General features: G+C 39.5%; 1 protein-coding gene across 2 annotated transcripts in view; it reads left to right on the forward strand.

Annotated features, from left to right (window-relative positions):
* Positions 1-17230, forward strand: part of POLR3B (RNA polymerase III subunit B) — a 72767-nt gene that overhangs the window by 53553 nt on the left and 1984 nt on the right. Inside the window, exons 24-27 of one of the 2 annotated variants that reach the window (XM_082279553.1) lie at positions 5723-5826; positions 6706-6872; positions 9187-9300; positions 14400-14573. In XM_082279553.1, the coding sequence (XP_082135679.1) occupies positions 5723-5826; positions 6706-6872; positions 9187-9300; positions 14400-14573 (559 nt within the window). Of the gene's footprint in view, positions 1-5722; positions 5827-6705; positions 6873-9186; positions 9301-14399; positions 14574-17230 lie in introns of those variants that run through there. The other variant, XM_082279554.1, reaches the window with a different exon arrangement.

Here is a 17230-nt window from a genome sequence, read left to right on the forward strand (position 1 = left end):
TATATTTTCCAGAAGGATAAAGAAACTTTTTTGGTTAATTATTTTGTTGTTTTAATCTTGTATTCCTCAAGCAAAGTCACTTTTCAAAGCACAGAAGGCAAAAGGATTGTTAAGCTAAAGAAGCTTCATCTGAGTTCCATACAAAGTAAATTATTATATTTCCAGATTTCCTCTTGCTTTGCTACAAGTCACAATGAGGAAAAAGTTGGGCTCCTTTGATGTGAAAAAAAGCAATATAACACTTCTCTGAAAGAACATTTCTCAGTCTCTCATGTGAAAAAGGATTAACACCTCCAACAAAGGTCCTGTAGATCACAGAACTAAGCAGCAATACTGAACAGTATTCCTGAGGAGTGGAAAAACTGTATTTAAGCAAGAGATTGTTTGAACTGGCAAACAGAAGCTTTTTAATAGCTGAAGATCTAAGATAAAGGATTAAACCTTTCTGAAGTATCTGCACTTAAACAACTCTAAAGACAAGGAAGCAAGTTTAAATTCATGAAAGATGGTCTTTGTTTTCCTAAATGAACCGTGTTCTTTAGTGTCAAAACAAAATCCATTCACAGTATTATCAACTACATAAACTTCATGACAATACCACTTGTCTACCAAAGCAAGTCTGACCTTGCTTACTTTCTGAAATTTTTACTAGCTTGATCATCTGCCATCTGCTTGCCTAATTTCATAGCGGAGATGAATTTATCTTTTTCCTTTTAATGGGCACTTGTACAGTACGGATAAGCAGAACATTTAAAATGAAATGTTAGTTTTAAATGGCTACTTGTGTCATTTCCCCCCATGTTATAAGTCAGACTTAGTACTTTATCTCTAATAGAGCATCAGTGGTTTTATAGCAATTAAATGGTTGAAGTGGCATTAAAAGGAATTTGCTCTTAATCGACTGCAGGAATGCGGGATGATTAGTAGTTATTAGGCATCACTGAAGGTAGGGATTTCTTGCCATATTTTTATCTTCAGAAGTTGAATTTGAGAAAATGTCAGAATGCCATTAAAACTTCCCATACTGTTTTTTCTATTTATTTTTAACAAAACTGCTGCTTAGCTTGCTGTCTTAAGAAGAAAATAACTGCATTTTTTTATCTCAAGCAGCAAACAGGTAACCTTCTGACCTTTTCAGTAAATCCTCAACTGAACCTCTGAAATTAGGGTGATTTAGCATTTTATGGCACAAAATAAAAATCTCTAAATCTGTTTCCAAATAGTGTATCCTGAAAACACATTTTATTAAGCTCTTGACTCATTCAGCCATGTGTATTTTGTAAAGTTCCTATGGTTATTGTTTTACAATAGCTGCTTCCAGAAGCATTGTAAGGGTTTCAATTAATCAGCTCTTTGTGTGCTTCAGACTATGCAAATTTATCACATCAGACCATTCAGCAGCTCATGGGAAAGCAGTGTACAAACTGTATTGTCTTCTAGCACCTCCTCTCATTTAGAGTGATGTTTTTAATAAGAAAACTAATCAAGTTTACTTATGCATTATTTATCTGTTAATTTTAATTCTGTTCTTTACCTCTTATGTCAAACGGGATGTAGCAAGGGATATGATAGATCAGTGAATGATTCAATACTGAACAAAGCTTATGTGATGCAGCACTTTTTTTTCTTCAAGACTTCTTTTATGCTTAGTTAGCCAACACAGTATGTAATTAGAGAGTTTTGAAGCAGCTGTACATTTTTTGTTCAGCCTTGCTAATTTTTGCAAATCTGTCACTTGTCCGTAACATACAGCGCTGTGTTACAGCTACAACTTTGCTTAATTATGTGACGTAGTCTTATTTCTCAAGAGTGTTTCCAAATTCTGGCAAACTGGCAAAGCTAAAATAGATGCCTTTCAAGTCAGTTTTAGCTCTTTTACCACCGTATCATTAGAGTAAGTAAACAAGCACGTTTAGTAATGCGCTTCTTTTTATCTTGCTGATAGAAACTGGTATTGCTGCTGCTTCTATTCACGTCGTCTCCTTTGCTTCTAATGTCCCTCCTGCTGGTAGTAATTAGTTTTCTATATTAGGTTGTTTTGACTTATTTGATGATTTTTTTTTTTTTTTTCATTTGGCGTGTGTGTGTATAGAAGGCACCTTATCGTGGCCTGGTGAAAAACTTTCCCATACTGTTGTGTTCTGTCCCTGCCCCCTCCCGGCCGCCCCCCTTCCCCCTCTGCGCCGAACCGAGGTTTTACAAGTCTGGCTGCGCTCGTGTTTGTCAGCAAACTGTAAAAGCAGCCACACGAAAGGTACCAGCTCTGGAAACCTGAGTTTCTCCTGATTAGGGAAAGAAACTCAGACAAAAGTACAGGGGCGAGGGGCTCTTTATGCTGTCAGTGCCTTGTGGAGGTACATGGGTTTGAGATGCTGTCAGCATTGATGCTGATAGCGTGTGTGGGGCTGGGGGCCATCAAGCGTAGTCAGGGTGCTGTCATTTATTGGCTGCCATACAATAGCATTGAAAAACACTGCCTATGGCTGTTTTATACTTGCATGTTAAACCACTGTGGATGTCTGATTTAAGGTTATTCTAATTTAAACTGTTACCCTTGCATTAAGCTGCCATGCTTATTAATCCACTTTTTTTTCTTCTTTTTGATATCATAAAAGAATTTCTTAGCATTTTCACTGATTTTCCCTCTAAGGTGACATTACAAAATTTATACACAAAAGGTTTTTTTCTTAAATTTAATTTGTTGTTCAGTTGAAACGAAATGAGATGTAGCAAGTTGCTAGATGCTTTCTTGCTCAAGCACATAACCCTCTTGTTAATCCACATTAAAAACCACATTTTGTTTTTTGTTTTGGCTGCAGCCTTTTCTGGTTGTTAACACCTGATTCTGGTCCCAGATGAGACATCAGAACGTATAGGTGAGAGCCGTTCAGGCCCACTGCAGTATAGAATTTAGTCTCAAGTTGTATTGCTTCATTTCAGATGCAGCATATAAAAATTGTGAGAGGGAGGGAAATGAATGAAACCAAATTATTTTGTATGTCCTCTTATGAATGCTGGGGATCAATTTTCATGTGATGTCTAAATCAGTAACAATTAAGAAATACTAACCTCTAGTAAGAGCCACAGAGCAAAACAGCCTCCTAGTTCGAGTGTACCTTATTTATGAATATTGTATGGGGAGTAGTTGAGCAGCTCAGTTGTGAAATGCAGTTCGTACTTGAGCAGGGCTTGGAACTTGAGGCTGTTTTAAATCCAGCCTCCACTCCTTTACTGTTTTATTAGCCAGTTGCAAGTGATAATTCCACTTACATGGATTAATTCACTTGATCGCATTTTTGCAGTTGTTTGCTTGCCTGGTACTGCTCTACTGCATAAAAAAGAGTAGCAAATTCAGGAGCTTAAAGTGTAGACCTGCAAGCATTGATCTCCTAAAGAGCTTCTGAAAGTAAGCGATTGCAAAATAACATTTTGAAATAAACTGCAGTTACTTGCTTTTAGAAGTAGCACTGTATATAGGAAAGGTGTCTTTCAGCTTTTTTAACAGTTGAATGAACTTTCTTAAAACATAGGCTACGAAGAAGTTTCTCTCTGTCCTCTAAATACACAGAGACATGCTATAGATCTGCTACAGGCTCAGCAACTTTGTAAAATGCAGAAGCTTAGAACTGAGGCTTTATAGCTTTCCCTTTTTTTCTTTTTTCCCTTTTTTTTTCCCCTCTCTGTAAAATAGAAACTTTATAAATGGCCTAGTGAGCTTCACATTGCTGGATTCTGTCTAAATATTTTGTTTTTAACTTCTAAGCTCATTATGCTGTCTTTGTGTTAACTTGTATTAAAATCTGTCAGCTATGACTGGTCTCATAACCACAGTCAGCGGACCAGAATAAGTTAATTATTTACTTGTGTCACTAGTGCTCTTCATCTAATGAAATGCACAGCTGTGTTAGATCTGCAGTTGGGTGTGTAGGTCCTATTGTTACACAAGTCAGCGGAGGGTAGAAGCCGCTATGATGGAGAGCCCTCAGTTCTTTCTGGTGTTCTGCCTTTCTGTGTCGATTTCATGGATCTTTTATCATTCACTTTCACACAAAACAAACAACACAGTGGCTGTCTGCTATGGGAACCAGCTTGGCATATAAAAGGTTTTCAGAGCCTAAAGTAATTTTAAGTTAGCTAAGATTTAATTTTTGGCTTACAGGTGCCGTGAAGTCCAGATGCAACATAATGCTTTCTTAGAAGTAAATGCAAATAAGGCAGAATGCATGCACAATAATACACATATAAGAGAGTATTTATGTATAAAATTTTAGCACAAAAAAAGCTGTGCAAGGAAGAGATAGTGGGTTGGTTTGAGTTGGTTTTTTTTTATTTTCAGCAAATGATTGCTGCTTGGCAGGGAGGGCTGGAAGGATGTTATTGATTTATCACAGTAGAACAATGAAAATTAGTTTCAATAGGTTTAAAAACTAAATACAACAGCACACACACCCTTGCCCCAGACGTTTTTTTTTTTCTGCTCCCTTCCCCCATACTTACCATTCTCATTCTATTAACTACTGTCCCATACACCTATCCCTGTCTTGCTTGGACAGTGGAAGAGGAGCTCCCTCCTGAGCAGACGCCAATATCCCCCTGTGAACTGGCTGGTCAGGGGATGCCTTTTTAGGGATGTAACCAGTACCCTCAGTCTTCCAGGAGCCCCCTCCACTCCAAGACTGTTCCCAAAGCGTGCTCTGGCACAGTTGCAGCAGGCTGATCTCAAATAGCTTGCAGACTTTTTCAGCTCTAAGGGCTTCTGGAAGAAATTGTCCAGCTGAAACAGTAGCTTTGGTTCAAAGGAGTATGGGCTTAAGCAGCTGCATTTTAGCACCTGAATTTGAATGTTAGATCTCTTGATCATTTATGGCTGCAGTATGTTGATCTGCAGAATCCACTGTAGAAAGTTGTAAGGGTTGGAAGGAAAGTTTTGAGATGCATGATAGACCATTTTAAATGAGTTTTCGTGTTCCTGTTTATTCTTTCTGCAATAGTTTTAGAGTTTGGAGGGTTTTCTTTGTTTTATATCCAATACTGATAGAGACTGAAAAAAGCCTCCAAAACTTTTAAAGGGACAGTTTGTGTTCATGGACTGACAAAGTAAAATCAGTCTGTGGAGTGGATTGTTCTTGGTAATTCATCGATAACAGTCTTTGCTCAGCAAACAGATGTTACCAGAAAAAAATCTTTGTTGTTTTTTTACTCGTTTTCCACTACTTACCTCTTCTCAGTCCCTGTCAACGTCCCATTTGATATGTTTTTATTGACAGTATTTAGCAGGGATACATATGATAAATAAATTTCAAATCAATAATAATTTTGTATGTCCAAAGACGTAACCTAAGAGGCCAAATTCCTTAATTTTTTTCTTTCAGGAAATTATAGCATCAGCTTTAAAAACTAGGTCCCCCTTGAGATATTCCAGTTTGACTGGATAGAAGTTTCTAGTTGCTTCTGAAAATAGGATCCAAAGCTTTCTTCCCTAATTTGCTCACTCACAAATCACTGGGAGCATTATGTAAGGGTATGCTAATTTTGTCAGTCCTGTCACAAGGGCTCTCTTCTACTCTGCAGTTTGGAAGTACTGGTCATGATAATGAATCCGGGTAAAAAGTGATCCATGAGAAAGAGAGGAGGAGGAAAACACTGAAGAAAATCTGGTGATGAGCGTCAGCCCTGCTGGTGGTTTGCTGTTTTGTGAATTGAAATGTTTTCTCTTCTGCAGGGGTGTGTGGACTGATTGTTCCTCAGGAGGACATGCCATTCTGTGATACAGGGATCTGCCCAGATATCATAATGAACCCTCATGGCTTCCCATCGCGTATGACGGTGAGTGGTGCTGCTCGATTCAAGAGACACCGTCCCCCAAGAGGGAAAGAGAAGGGGATCAGCCACTAGAGACAAAAAAGCTTGAAGCATGATTTCACTGAGAATATTCTCCAGTCATCATGCCATGACACTTGTTCTGCTATGAGGAGTCAGCCCTCTGTTTCACTGTTTTGAAACATCCTGCTGTAAAAGGAGTAGGGTTGCAGGCTCTTTGTGCATCATTCTCGTTTTGTTCTGTGTCAAGCTAAAAGGAATGCAACTGAATACTTCGCTTACACCCCTTCTGTTTGTAAATTTCTTGCTCTTCCTCTTCCTTCCCTATTGCCTGTGCCCACTAGTTTGGCTGGGGCAGACTGTGAGGTGAAGGTTGTAGAGGAGCTTCAGTTATAGGTCCAGACCTATAAAACTTCTTAAATTATACATGCCTCCCTGAAACTGAGGCAAGTTTTGCACCTGTGCTTCAGGGTTGCACTGAATACCTGGCCTTTGTGTGGGACCTCAGTGCTTCCTTTATACAGCCTCTGACCTTTCTTCCTTTGTTAGCATCTTCCCTTCTGTTCCCCCTGCTGCACTGCAGCAAGTCACTCTCCAAGGCTGTTTCCTACAGCAGATGGCCACTCTGGATCCTGCCCATTTTTCAGATAACTGGAAGAAGTGGAACTGCCTGACTTGGGACCTTAAAGATGTTCCCAGACTGTGTGATGAGTCCAGTTTTCCCCCTTTACACTCCTGGTTCTTGGGCTTCTTCCACTCCTCCTGTTGCATGCAATAGCCCAGGCTGCCATCTGGGTCACTTTGCCTGACTAACTTGTGCTTTGCCCAATCCAGCAATGTGCCTGTCCTAATGACCAGGCTGTTAACTCTGCTTTTCTTTCACAGGTAGGAAAGTTGATTGAACTCCTAGCTGGAAAGGCTGGGGTGCTTGATGGTAGATTTCACTATGGAACAGCTTTTGGTGGCAGTAAAGTTAAGGATGTGTGTGAAGATCTTATTCGCCATGGTTATAACTACCTAGGGAAGGACTATGTAACATCTGGGATCACTGGGTAAGAATCTGCTGTTTAGATTAAGGTGTTTCAGGAGAGTGGGGAAATCCTGTTGAGACACATCTGAAGAATCTTCTCATGTCTCAGAGCTCAGGAACTTCCTCTTGTTTGCAAACTGCTCTGTGAGACTGAGAAAAGGGGCTGAAGAGTACTGTGCATTTTTCTCTTTCTTAGAAGCATTTTGTGGTTCCACATTTTAAAAATTGCTAGCGTACGTGTGGCTGTAATGGGAATGGCTCTTGTGGTACATATGAAAATTTCCCGAGTTTTACTGCCTGGCAAAAAAGCTAAAATCAAGGCTTTCTTTCTGAGAGATAGTAAGAAATTTCAGGTTTCTGTCGGCAGAAAGTCTTACATATGCTTGGAATCAGATAAGCATGTTCATGTTGACTTTAATAGTACTGTAAATATGGATTTGGAGGCAAGCGTCTGTTCCTTGGCAATATTCTTTGTGTGCTCTTTTTTTCCTTTTTTCTTTTTTTTTTCTTTCGATTACACAATGTTTCAGTCTGGCATAATACTCTAATCTGCAAACTTCCTGCTGTGTTTATCAGACTGGCTTCTGAGACACAGAGTTCAAAGAACTTAAGATAGTTTAGGAACAGGAAAAGGCCATATGGCTTCACATGCCTGCCCTTCCAAAATGTATCTTAATCCTACCTTCCTGCTATTTTTATTATCCGTCCAGTCCCCTTCTTCTCAAGGAGCAAGTTTAGATCTCTTTTGCAAGTTTTTTTTATATACTTTTTATTTTAATTGCCCTTCCTACCAATTTATTCCATATGTTGCTTCTCTTTTTGTTTCGGAGATATGATTTTATTTTCCTTATTCACTCCATATTCCATAAATTGTATGTCAACATATATATCCTGGTGCTCGAAACACTTCCTGTTGGTATATCATGATAGCTTTTAAAAAATCTGACTAATCGTGATCCCTAGGGAGAAGAAAATCATCTAGCTCTAAAAATCCCCCATCCCCAAACTTCAACTTTGTAGTGCCCTATTTAGAGACTTTGCTTAAGGACATTGATACTTTTTTCCAAGCAAATTACACAGGCTTAATCTGTTTGTTATGAAATTTGAAGGCAGATTTCATAACAATGTGAAAGTTTGCAGATTTCAAATGTTTAATGAAGTTTTATTATTTTCTTCAATAGTCAACTTTTGGAATAACACTGCATAATGTCAGTAATGACTCTGAAAGGGAAGTGCAATACTGTTGTCTCCTGCTTGTTTTTACATTGCGCATACCTTTTTTTTTTTTTTTCTCTAACAAATCAGTGGCCATGCTGAGTCTGTCTGCCTGCCTGCCTGTGTTAAATTTGGACATTCTTAGTGCTGAAGGTGGTAGCTGGGTGAAGGTGGTAGCTGGGAAATGACTGAGTGCTTTTCACTGTTGCTTTCTGATCTTTAGGCACTTACACTCTTCTTACAGTTGGGGGTGTTTTAAACACAGAAATCTTTAGCCATTACTCCAGCTCACAGAATGGAGTAACACCCTCTGTATTGCTTACAGATGTTCTCAAGCTGATGAAAGTGCCTAAATACAGTTCTCAAGAGCCCTTAACCCAGCTCATCTGAGCCCCCAGTGCCAGCCAGGGCAGCGATCTTTGTCCCCTGGATGCAGCTGCTGAGCAGTGCTGCCGGGGCAGCTGTGCTGATGCACAGCCACTCAAGGAGGGCTTTCACCCGTCTGGGTTTTGGGCTGTACCTCAGAGTGCTGTGCAGGGAGAATTAGTGGATGAGAACACTGTCAGGCTCATAGAGTGCCAGTGCTAAGTGATTCCTGCAAATGCAAATTTCTTAAAGTGCTCCTACAAAAAGAATGGTTTGAGCATTTATGCTGGATGTATTTGTTTACATATATGCTTCCCTTTGTGAAGGAATGTAAACAGAAATAGCCTAAGTCACTCTTCAGGGTCTGACACATTTACAGTCCTTCCTGGCTACTGATGACACTGTTGAAACACTCCTGTATGGCTACAGACAGAGGAGGGACCATGGGACAGCTGAAACAGGTACCTGCAGCTGTAGCAGCATGTCTGCACAACGTAAGACCAGAATTCAGGAGCGTGTTCCTTGCTGCAGTGGAGACAGTAGCATGTGGTGCTGGCACTGTACTGCCCCTGTGTTCAGAAGATTTCCCTAGAAGGGGTTTCAGAATGATTGCCCAGAAGGTCCAAACACATTTTTCTAGGACTCATGATTTCCAAATTGTTTCACATTTCTCCTGTACATGACACTCTTGCCTCTCTTCAGGTAAATGTGTGCTAACTGTGGATATTGGTTTTGTTTGGTTTTTATTCTTTCAGAGAACCTTTGGAAGCATATATTTATTTTGGTCCTGTGTATTACCAGAAACTGAAGCACATGGTGTTGGATAAAATGCATGCAAGAGCTCGAGGACCCAGAGCAGTGCTCACCAGGTATTGTTATAGGCTAAGCACAAAATTCTTGTATACATCCAGAAGTACTCCCAGCTGACTGATGGCTGTAGAACAAAGTTTGTTTACCTTGTGATACTTGGCACAAAATGCTAAGAACTGTTATTACACTGTTGCAGACAAAAAATTCTCCCAGTTGACTGTGGCAGGAGGTTGTTCTAAAGGCCCAGGTGTGCTCTATGTGATCCAAAACTTGAATTTGCTTCTCAAGCTTCTGCTAGCAGCTGGTAAAAACACCATCTGCTGGTTCACGGTACACACTGTGGGCCCTTCCTGTCAAATTGCTCATATCGTAGATATTTTAGGCAGTATTTTAACATTTGTGCTTTTACAAAATCACTTATGAGTAGAAGGAGAAATTTTTAAGTATGGTCTACTATTTCAACATACTTTTGATAAACCCTTTGGGGAAATTGAAGCCTCCTGTTTTTACTGGTGCTACTTACTTTTTCTCCTTAAAGCCAAGGTCTATGTCTGCTTGCACTTATGTTCTAAGTTTCTGATATTCCTTGCTCACAAGAAAGAATTTAGTGCCACAGGCTTTGCTTTGGGGATGCTTCTAAGTGGTCATTTAGTTCACCTCTCTCTGTCACAATTGGATTATTTACTAAAACATGACAGAAAATTAAATTCCAGCTAATCTTGAATATTCTAGCAAAGATTATTCCAAATGTCCTTTGTCAGTCTTTCTGGGCTATTATGTACACCCTTATACCTCACCTCCTGCATGGTGGTACTCTTCTTTGTGACCAGTCAAAATTTCTACTGATTCTGACCATAGAAATCTTTGTACTGTTTTTAAGATGCAAGCACAGTCATGTCTATTCCACCCTTACTCTTCCCTATAACAAATCTGATTCATATTCTTTAATTCTCAGTTTATTTTTATGCCTCTTGCCATGTGAGGATCCACTTCTTTGCCTGGCTGCACAACAGCTCTTAATAAATGCAGCTTCTATCTGTTGATGTGCTATAAGAGAATGGAGGGGCAGGTCTCTGCTGTACCTGATACAGAGGTATCTTCCTCTTTGGCTTTTCATTGCATATTTCCCATGCCTTTGCTTTCCAACCTCACACTGTCTATAGGACAAACTCATGCTTTCCATGGAAGTAAATACCAGTGGTTGAACTGGGAAAGAAATCATGAAAAGGTTGTGTAATTCTTGTCTGAACTTTTTCATCAACCACATTGAGAAAAGCAGGTGTAGCACAACCACAGCTGCTTGCTTAGATGAACATAAATTATATTCCCAAATAAGAGGCTGTCTGCCCCATTTTCTGTTCTTCAGTGTGTTAAGTATTATATTGGTCCTTCGCATGAAAATGAAAACTCCCTGTCTTAGCTTACAGTACACAGGATTTACTGGAACTCCTGGCTTACCCAAATCCCTTGATCTGCCTTTGTATTGCCTCCCCAACTTCTCAGCTGTTTAGAGATACTGAATTTAAATGAAACTTAAATACCAAGTCAATGTAATGTTTATATGTAAAGATGAAGGTTGTGTGATTTCCCCCACCCCTTACTTTCTGCAAACTCTTTGTTCAGTCACTGGCATCACACTATGTAACTAGGCCTCCTTATTTGACTTTCAGGAAAGCTAGTGGATGTTCAATTTATGCTGCCTCTTGACTAGTCTTTCAGGAATTTTCTTTTTTCTCCTCAAATAATTAAACATTTGTTATTGCCATTGCCTCTGCTGCGAGAGTCTGCATTGCCAGCTTTCATATTCGCTATTGTTGTATCGTCCTTTGCACTTCCTGGAGAGTAGATTCCATCTAACATTCTTTTTTGATTTTACAAATAATCATGTAACAGCTTCCAATGTGGAATTTGGCTGTCATTGCCTCGAAATGCATTTTATTATATATCAAATGTACCTTAAGTGACAGAGCAAAGCTGTATTTTTCATCTGGAGTAAGGCAGAATACTGGAGCTTCTTGATCATCACTGATTCTAACTATTGTTCTGATTAAAACAAGACTTTGCAGAATTGCAAAGCAGAACTCTTTGTTAACACGGTCAAAACGCACCAGGATGTTGCCCTCTGGACTGGTACTTGAAATGCAATCCTCAATTTCAATGCTGTGGATAGTTGACAATTAATGTACAACAGTGGTGGTGTTGCCCAGATAGACAGTCCTGCTAAATCTTTTTAATAGATAAGCTGCTGTTAATGCTTCTTACAAGAGAGCAGTATCAGCTTTCTGTGTGTGTAGCTGTTTTGATGGACACTGTCAGAGCTGCCACCTGTGTGTCTTTTGGACATGTCAGATGTGCCAGGTCCTGTTGTGCTGCAGGGGAGCAATGGGACAAGCACCGGTCAGGGCTCCTCTCTGTGCTCTGGGGCTCTGCAAGCACAGGATGCCCTCCTCCTTCAGGTGGTGTTTTTTAGGTAATGTTCCACTTCTTGGAGATCAGTGTTTCAGCAAACAACTCCATTTCAAGCTAGCCACTAGTTGTCCCTGGCAGGCACAAGGGAGATCTGCCGAGACCATGGGGGTCTTATTTCCCCCACTGGCCAGTGAAACAAGGAATAAGACCATTCAGCTGAACCCACTGTTCTTGCAGAAAATGCAGAATTAGTGCAAATAAATTCTTAATGTGCTTAAAAACACTGAAGTTAATTGTTTATGATTTTTTTTCTAAAGGCAACAGTTAAATAGAATGATCACTTAATTTTTTTATTTAAAGAGTCACTGCATTTTATTTAGCATTTTAAGAATTTACGTTTTTCCTTAACATTAAAAATATCTCTTTTTAATGATACTCCCAATCTTTATTTTCAGGAGTCTGCTTTGTTTTCTGATGTTGTATTTAGAGTAAAGAAAGAAGTTAGTTGCCCAGGGCAACAGCTGCAGTGTACATGTGTATAGAGGGAAAGGGGAAGGACAAATGCTTTATAAGTACTGTTTTAACATTTTAAACAACTTTTTGTATGAGGAATTTTAAAACTCATGTGAGCTGGAAGAAGAATCTGATAATCTTAGGAAGCAGAAGATAGACTCATTTCAAAGGCTCAATCTCAATATTGAAATTTTTGGTACTTTAGAAAACTACTTTTTAGGTAGGCAGGATTTTGTTTTGTTTTCTTTCAATGAGATCATGCTGACAGTGGGAGTGAAACTTAACAGCTAAAGGTTAAATTTGGTTTTGTTTTGGTTGTGGGTTTTTGTTGTTGTTGTTTGGGGAGCTTTTTGTATTTTTTTTAAATGGAATTTCATCTTCCTTAAAAATCTTCACCCTGTATCTGTTGGAAGACCCGTGGCATATCTACCCATGGAGTTGAGACGCCATAACTTTTCCAGGGATTTTATCCTCCCATAGTTGAGTTGAGACTTTATTTGGGCTCACATTTATAAAGCTATTTTGTCATTTTGTCCTGTAGAACAGCACCTGGTGAAACTTCTGAAAGCAGACTTGTGCATTAAATAGTATTATAAAAGTCAGTTCATAAAAATAACTTGGGCACTTCTAGCACTGTAACAAATGCCTGATTCATTAGAGGTCCAAACTTCTTTGAAAATCTGCCTCTTGGCACTTCAGAAGAGAAACTGCATTCACCCCAGGGTTAGTCCTTTAAAGAAGCATCTGAACAGTGTTGGTGCCATCATCTGGGGAGGGGGCCCTGAGGAGTTTAATCAGGATGTAAACAACTTCTATCCATTCTCCCCACAGTGGGAAAAACAGAGGGTTATATGAATGAAAAGGACAATTTGAATTAGAAGCAGATTAGTTTTAAGGTTCCAGTGTGGTCAGAGTAAGAGAAACTACTTCCCCCTAAAAACAAATACAACTTGCATCTTTAGAAGATATTTTGGTCTGGTAATTAGGCTTACTTTTTACATGTTACAAAAGATTATTAGATGTTGAAGGCTTTTATAAATTCTTTTCTCTGAGTTTCAGTAAGTTGGCAAAACCTTATTATTAATATCTTTAGTAAGCTTAACAAATTCTGTTGTTTGAAATAATAGAAACAAAATATGCTCCAAAACTATTGGGCCAGATCTGTCATTGAATATTTTAGGTGTATTACACTGCTACAGGTGTCAGAAACAGCACATAAACATGAGGTTTCAGGGAGCAGTGAAGCTCAGTAACATCTTTTAAATGCCTTCTCTTTGCTGTCATGTTTCAGGGAATATACTGAGACGGAAATATTTATTAAAATGCATTCAGTATATTTGTGCTGCAGGAGTTCAGGACTGGCTTTGCCTCATAGTTTGCTCTAATATTTGCAACCTGAGTACTACATCACTGTGCTGGTACACGAGAGTAGAACTGATACTATGAACTTGCAGTATGACAAACAAGAGGATAGAAATTTTGACTGTGTCCAACAAAAAAATTGACTTAAGCAGTTTTAATGTTAGATGATACATGGTACTTTATCTTTTTACCTCAAAATCTTTAGTGTATACTTGATTGCTTTATTAAAATTTTCCTCTAGCACCATAAGGATAGTGAGTCCCCTCGGATAGTAAATAAGAGTTTGACTTGTGTAGAGGAACCTACAGAACACAAAAATTAGTCTATTAACCATCATACGTGAAAAAAATAAACTAGATAAATGTCACTTTAAAAAAAAAAATAGTGTTTCAGTCACGAGTTAGCAATATGTGTACTATTTGTTTGCTGATTTATTTTGATATTCTCTCACATATCAACACCATCTTTATTTTAGAAATTAGTCTTAGCTGTAGTTCAGCTGAAACATTAGGTTGATGATTGATTCATTAGCTGCTGAAAAATGTTTCATTTTGTTAGCTACAAATGATAATGTCTCATCAAGAAAGAGTGCCAAATCTGTGTCCAGATTGTCTTGGATACTCTTAGAAATCTTTTTGTTTTCACTTATTCAGCTACATTTTGTGAGGTAAAGATCTGTGGCCTGATGCTGCGGTTGCCACTTACAGAACCGCATCATATTGCAGGTACAGGAGCAACACGTTTGTGAGATCAGCAGTTCTGGTTGGTAAAGTCCATTGATGCTGTGCTGTTCCTGCAGTTTGAAGGCAGGCTAGAGTCACAGAATGTATGTTTTTGAATACTTACTGCATTTTCTCAAATACTTATTTCAAAGGCAACCCACTGAAGGTCGATCCCGCGATGGTGGTTTACGTCTTGGAGAGATGGAACGGGATTGTTTGATAGGTTATGGAGCCAGCATGCTTTTATTGGAGAGACTGATGATTTCAAGTGATGCCTTCGAAGTGGATGTTTGTGGACAGTGTGGCTTGCTGGGGTACTCTGGCTGGTAAGTTTTCAAGCCCCTCTGTGTAATGGAACCTTGCCCTTGGATGCAGTACTTCTCAGTTTTCAAGTGCTCACAGGCACCAATTAACAGTCCCATGCATTTCATTTAAAAGCAGTGTCAATGTTCAAAATGGGTATTTGGAAAATAGGTGACAGGGAATGATTCTTTATTGTGGTCTGGTTGAAGTTAGGACTGAATTGAGTGTGTAGTCAATGGGCCAGGGATATCTCCTGTTGTGGGGGCACAGGTATTCTCTTCCACAGCCAGGCTGTTCCCTTCAGTCTGTCTGCTGTCCTTCCATCCCACTGCTGACTTTCCATCCCACCCGTGCAAAGGATTATCAAACACCCAATCCCATATATCATCTATTTTTTGAAAAGGGGAAAACAGCGGTGGCAACGTACCTGATGCTTCTGCCATCAGAAATGAGGTTACTGGCTGGGCTAGTCACACATCTTATGGTACAATCCCATGTTGAACCTCCCAGGGCTGAAGAGTGAGAGTGGGCACAGAAGAATAGGAGAAGAAAGCAACATTCCCTGCTTTCCTGTTCTCTAGCTATGGAGCTCATAATCCCATGCATTTGGCTTTCTTTAGCTGTGCCCCTCCCAAATGCCTTTTGCTTTGTTGTCTTGTGAAACAAGGAGTTCCTCCTCAAAGCATCAGACAAATGCACTGATCCCATGTTGGAGCCTGAGAGAGAAGCAGCTGTCTGTTTGGAAATTCAGCTGGCTTCTGCCTAAATGCCTTGTCCCTAGGAAACCTCTCTCTAGGCTGGCTAATGGTCTTGCTGTCTTACTCTGACACCTAACCCAGTACTGAGTTGGTCTCCTGCAAACAAACTGGTTTTTCATGTAGGGGAAGCGTAAAACTGGATGTCAAAGCTGTGTGGAGCTCACCACAGGTAGAACACTGGGTTTTGCTTTAACCATCTTTTCTCTTCAGCAATTTTGAGATGTTAGATTTAAAGTTGCCCTGTAGCATGCTGAAAATACACCACTATTATTAGAAGATAGACAAGCTTCTTTTTATAGTCTTGGAGGTAAGGGAAGTGTTCTGCTTTAACCTGGTTTTGTTCTAACCAAGCAGAAAACAGACACGTGAGACCAATAGGAATTTGAGATACAATGTTCTCACAAGCTTTGCAAAAACAGGTGACCTGACATCCCATCATTAAGGGAAGAAAAACTAAATGGTTCAAGTTCAAGTTACAAGTTACTCTAATATTTATGTTGGGGAAAGATGGAGAGTTGGAAGGAGAGGAGAAAGATTAATTTCTAAATCTCAAAAGGGCACAGTTGGAAACATGCCGCATCTTGGATATCAGTATCAATCTATTGGGAGAGGCAGGAAATTGGACTTTATTCACTTCAGTGCCTCAAGAGTGATTTTTCCATGATACAATGAAGTAGGAAAGTAAGGTGTATTCTCAGTTCGTAGATGTGTAAAAGTGACAGCTACTGTTTCTGCTCTTGGTCAGACCTTTCTTCTGAAGCATGTGGCTTCTGGCCAGAAACCAAGCACCACCTTTGTCTGCTCACAGCAGCAGCAGTTCTGCTCCTGGTGGAGCAAAGGTTCAGACAGAGGTGGGTAGACGTGTGTAATCCAGAGCAGAGATGAGGTTTGCTCTGGGCATCCTGTTGTGATTGGTGATTTTCAGCTGGGCATGGTCCTGCTGGCTCTTGTGCCGTAACTCTTTTTGAGAGTCCTGTTTTTCTTGAGTGTGTGTTCAGTGTATGTAAGAAGTGAGGCTTTTTTCTGACCCAGGTCTCTTAAAACTACTGCAGTGCAAATAACAATTGTAGGAAGTAGTGTGAAAGGAAGGACATGCCATAAGTCAAGGAACCAGCCACTTGTAGCTGTGTAAAGCATTGCGTTTAAAAATTCTCACATGCAGATGTGGCTCAATTATTTTTTCAATAAGACCTTGACTTTCAGAGCAGTCCTTTAAGATTTTCAGAGTCCACAGGATGTAAAAATACCTTGAAAAAAATTAGCAATTTGAACTTTAGAAGTAATACTGCATTTTATTTTTAAAGTCTTGCTAATATATTTCTTTTTTTGAAGTTCATAGCAAAGTTTAGTAACTCCTTAAATTATCATGAAAGAAACTACTGTTTCAGACAGAGTCAGACATTCTTGCAATCTGATTCTGTGAAAAGCTGTCTGATGTGTGAGAGTAATCAATAAGAGAGTTTCTGCTAAATTTTATACTGTGTCTACCAGTAGCTGAAGCAAGTGGCCCTGTAATGAGCATCACAGTAGAGACCAAGTCATTAAGAGAAACTTCCAAATGGGCCTTTTCAGTGACTCAGGCATTAAGACATTGCTGCAAGAAACCTTTTAGAAACATTGTTTGTGGCTAGCATTAAGGGCACTTGTCTTGTGGAGGATGAGCCCTTCCTCTCAGACAAGGAGAGCCCCTGGGTACGTTTTTCTGCAAGATAGTAACAGCAGATCAGTGTTGGGGCCTGAACTGGTATTTTCACAGGGAAGGGGGCTGTTGTGGCAGTGACAGAATTTATCCCTGTAAAAAATGCAGTTGAAACTTACTATGATTTACTGGGTTTATGCAAATTTTCCAACTTTGCTGTTGTACACATGCTCAGGAGCAGAACTCCACTGAATGCAATGAGCAGAATTTGGTCCTTCTTTGA

The sequence above is a fragment of the Coloeus monedula genome, assembly GCF_965178545.1.
Source record: "Coloeus monedula genome assembly, chromosome: 4".
Lineage (NCBI taxonomy): Eukaryota > Metazoa > Chordata > Aves > Passeriformes > Corvidae > Coloeus > Coloeus monedula.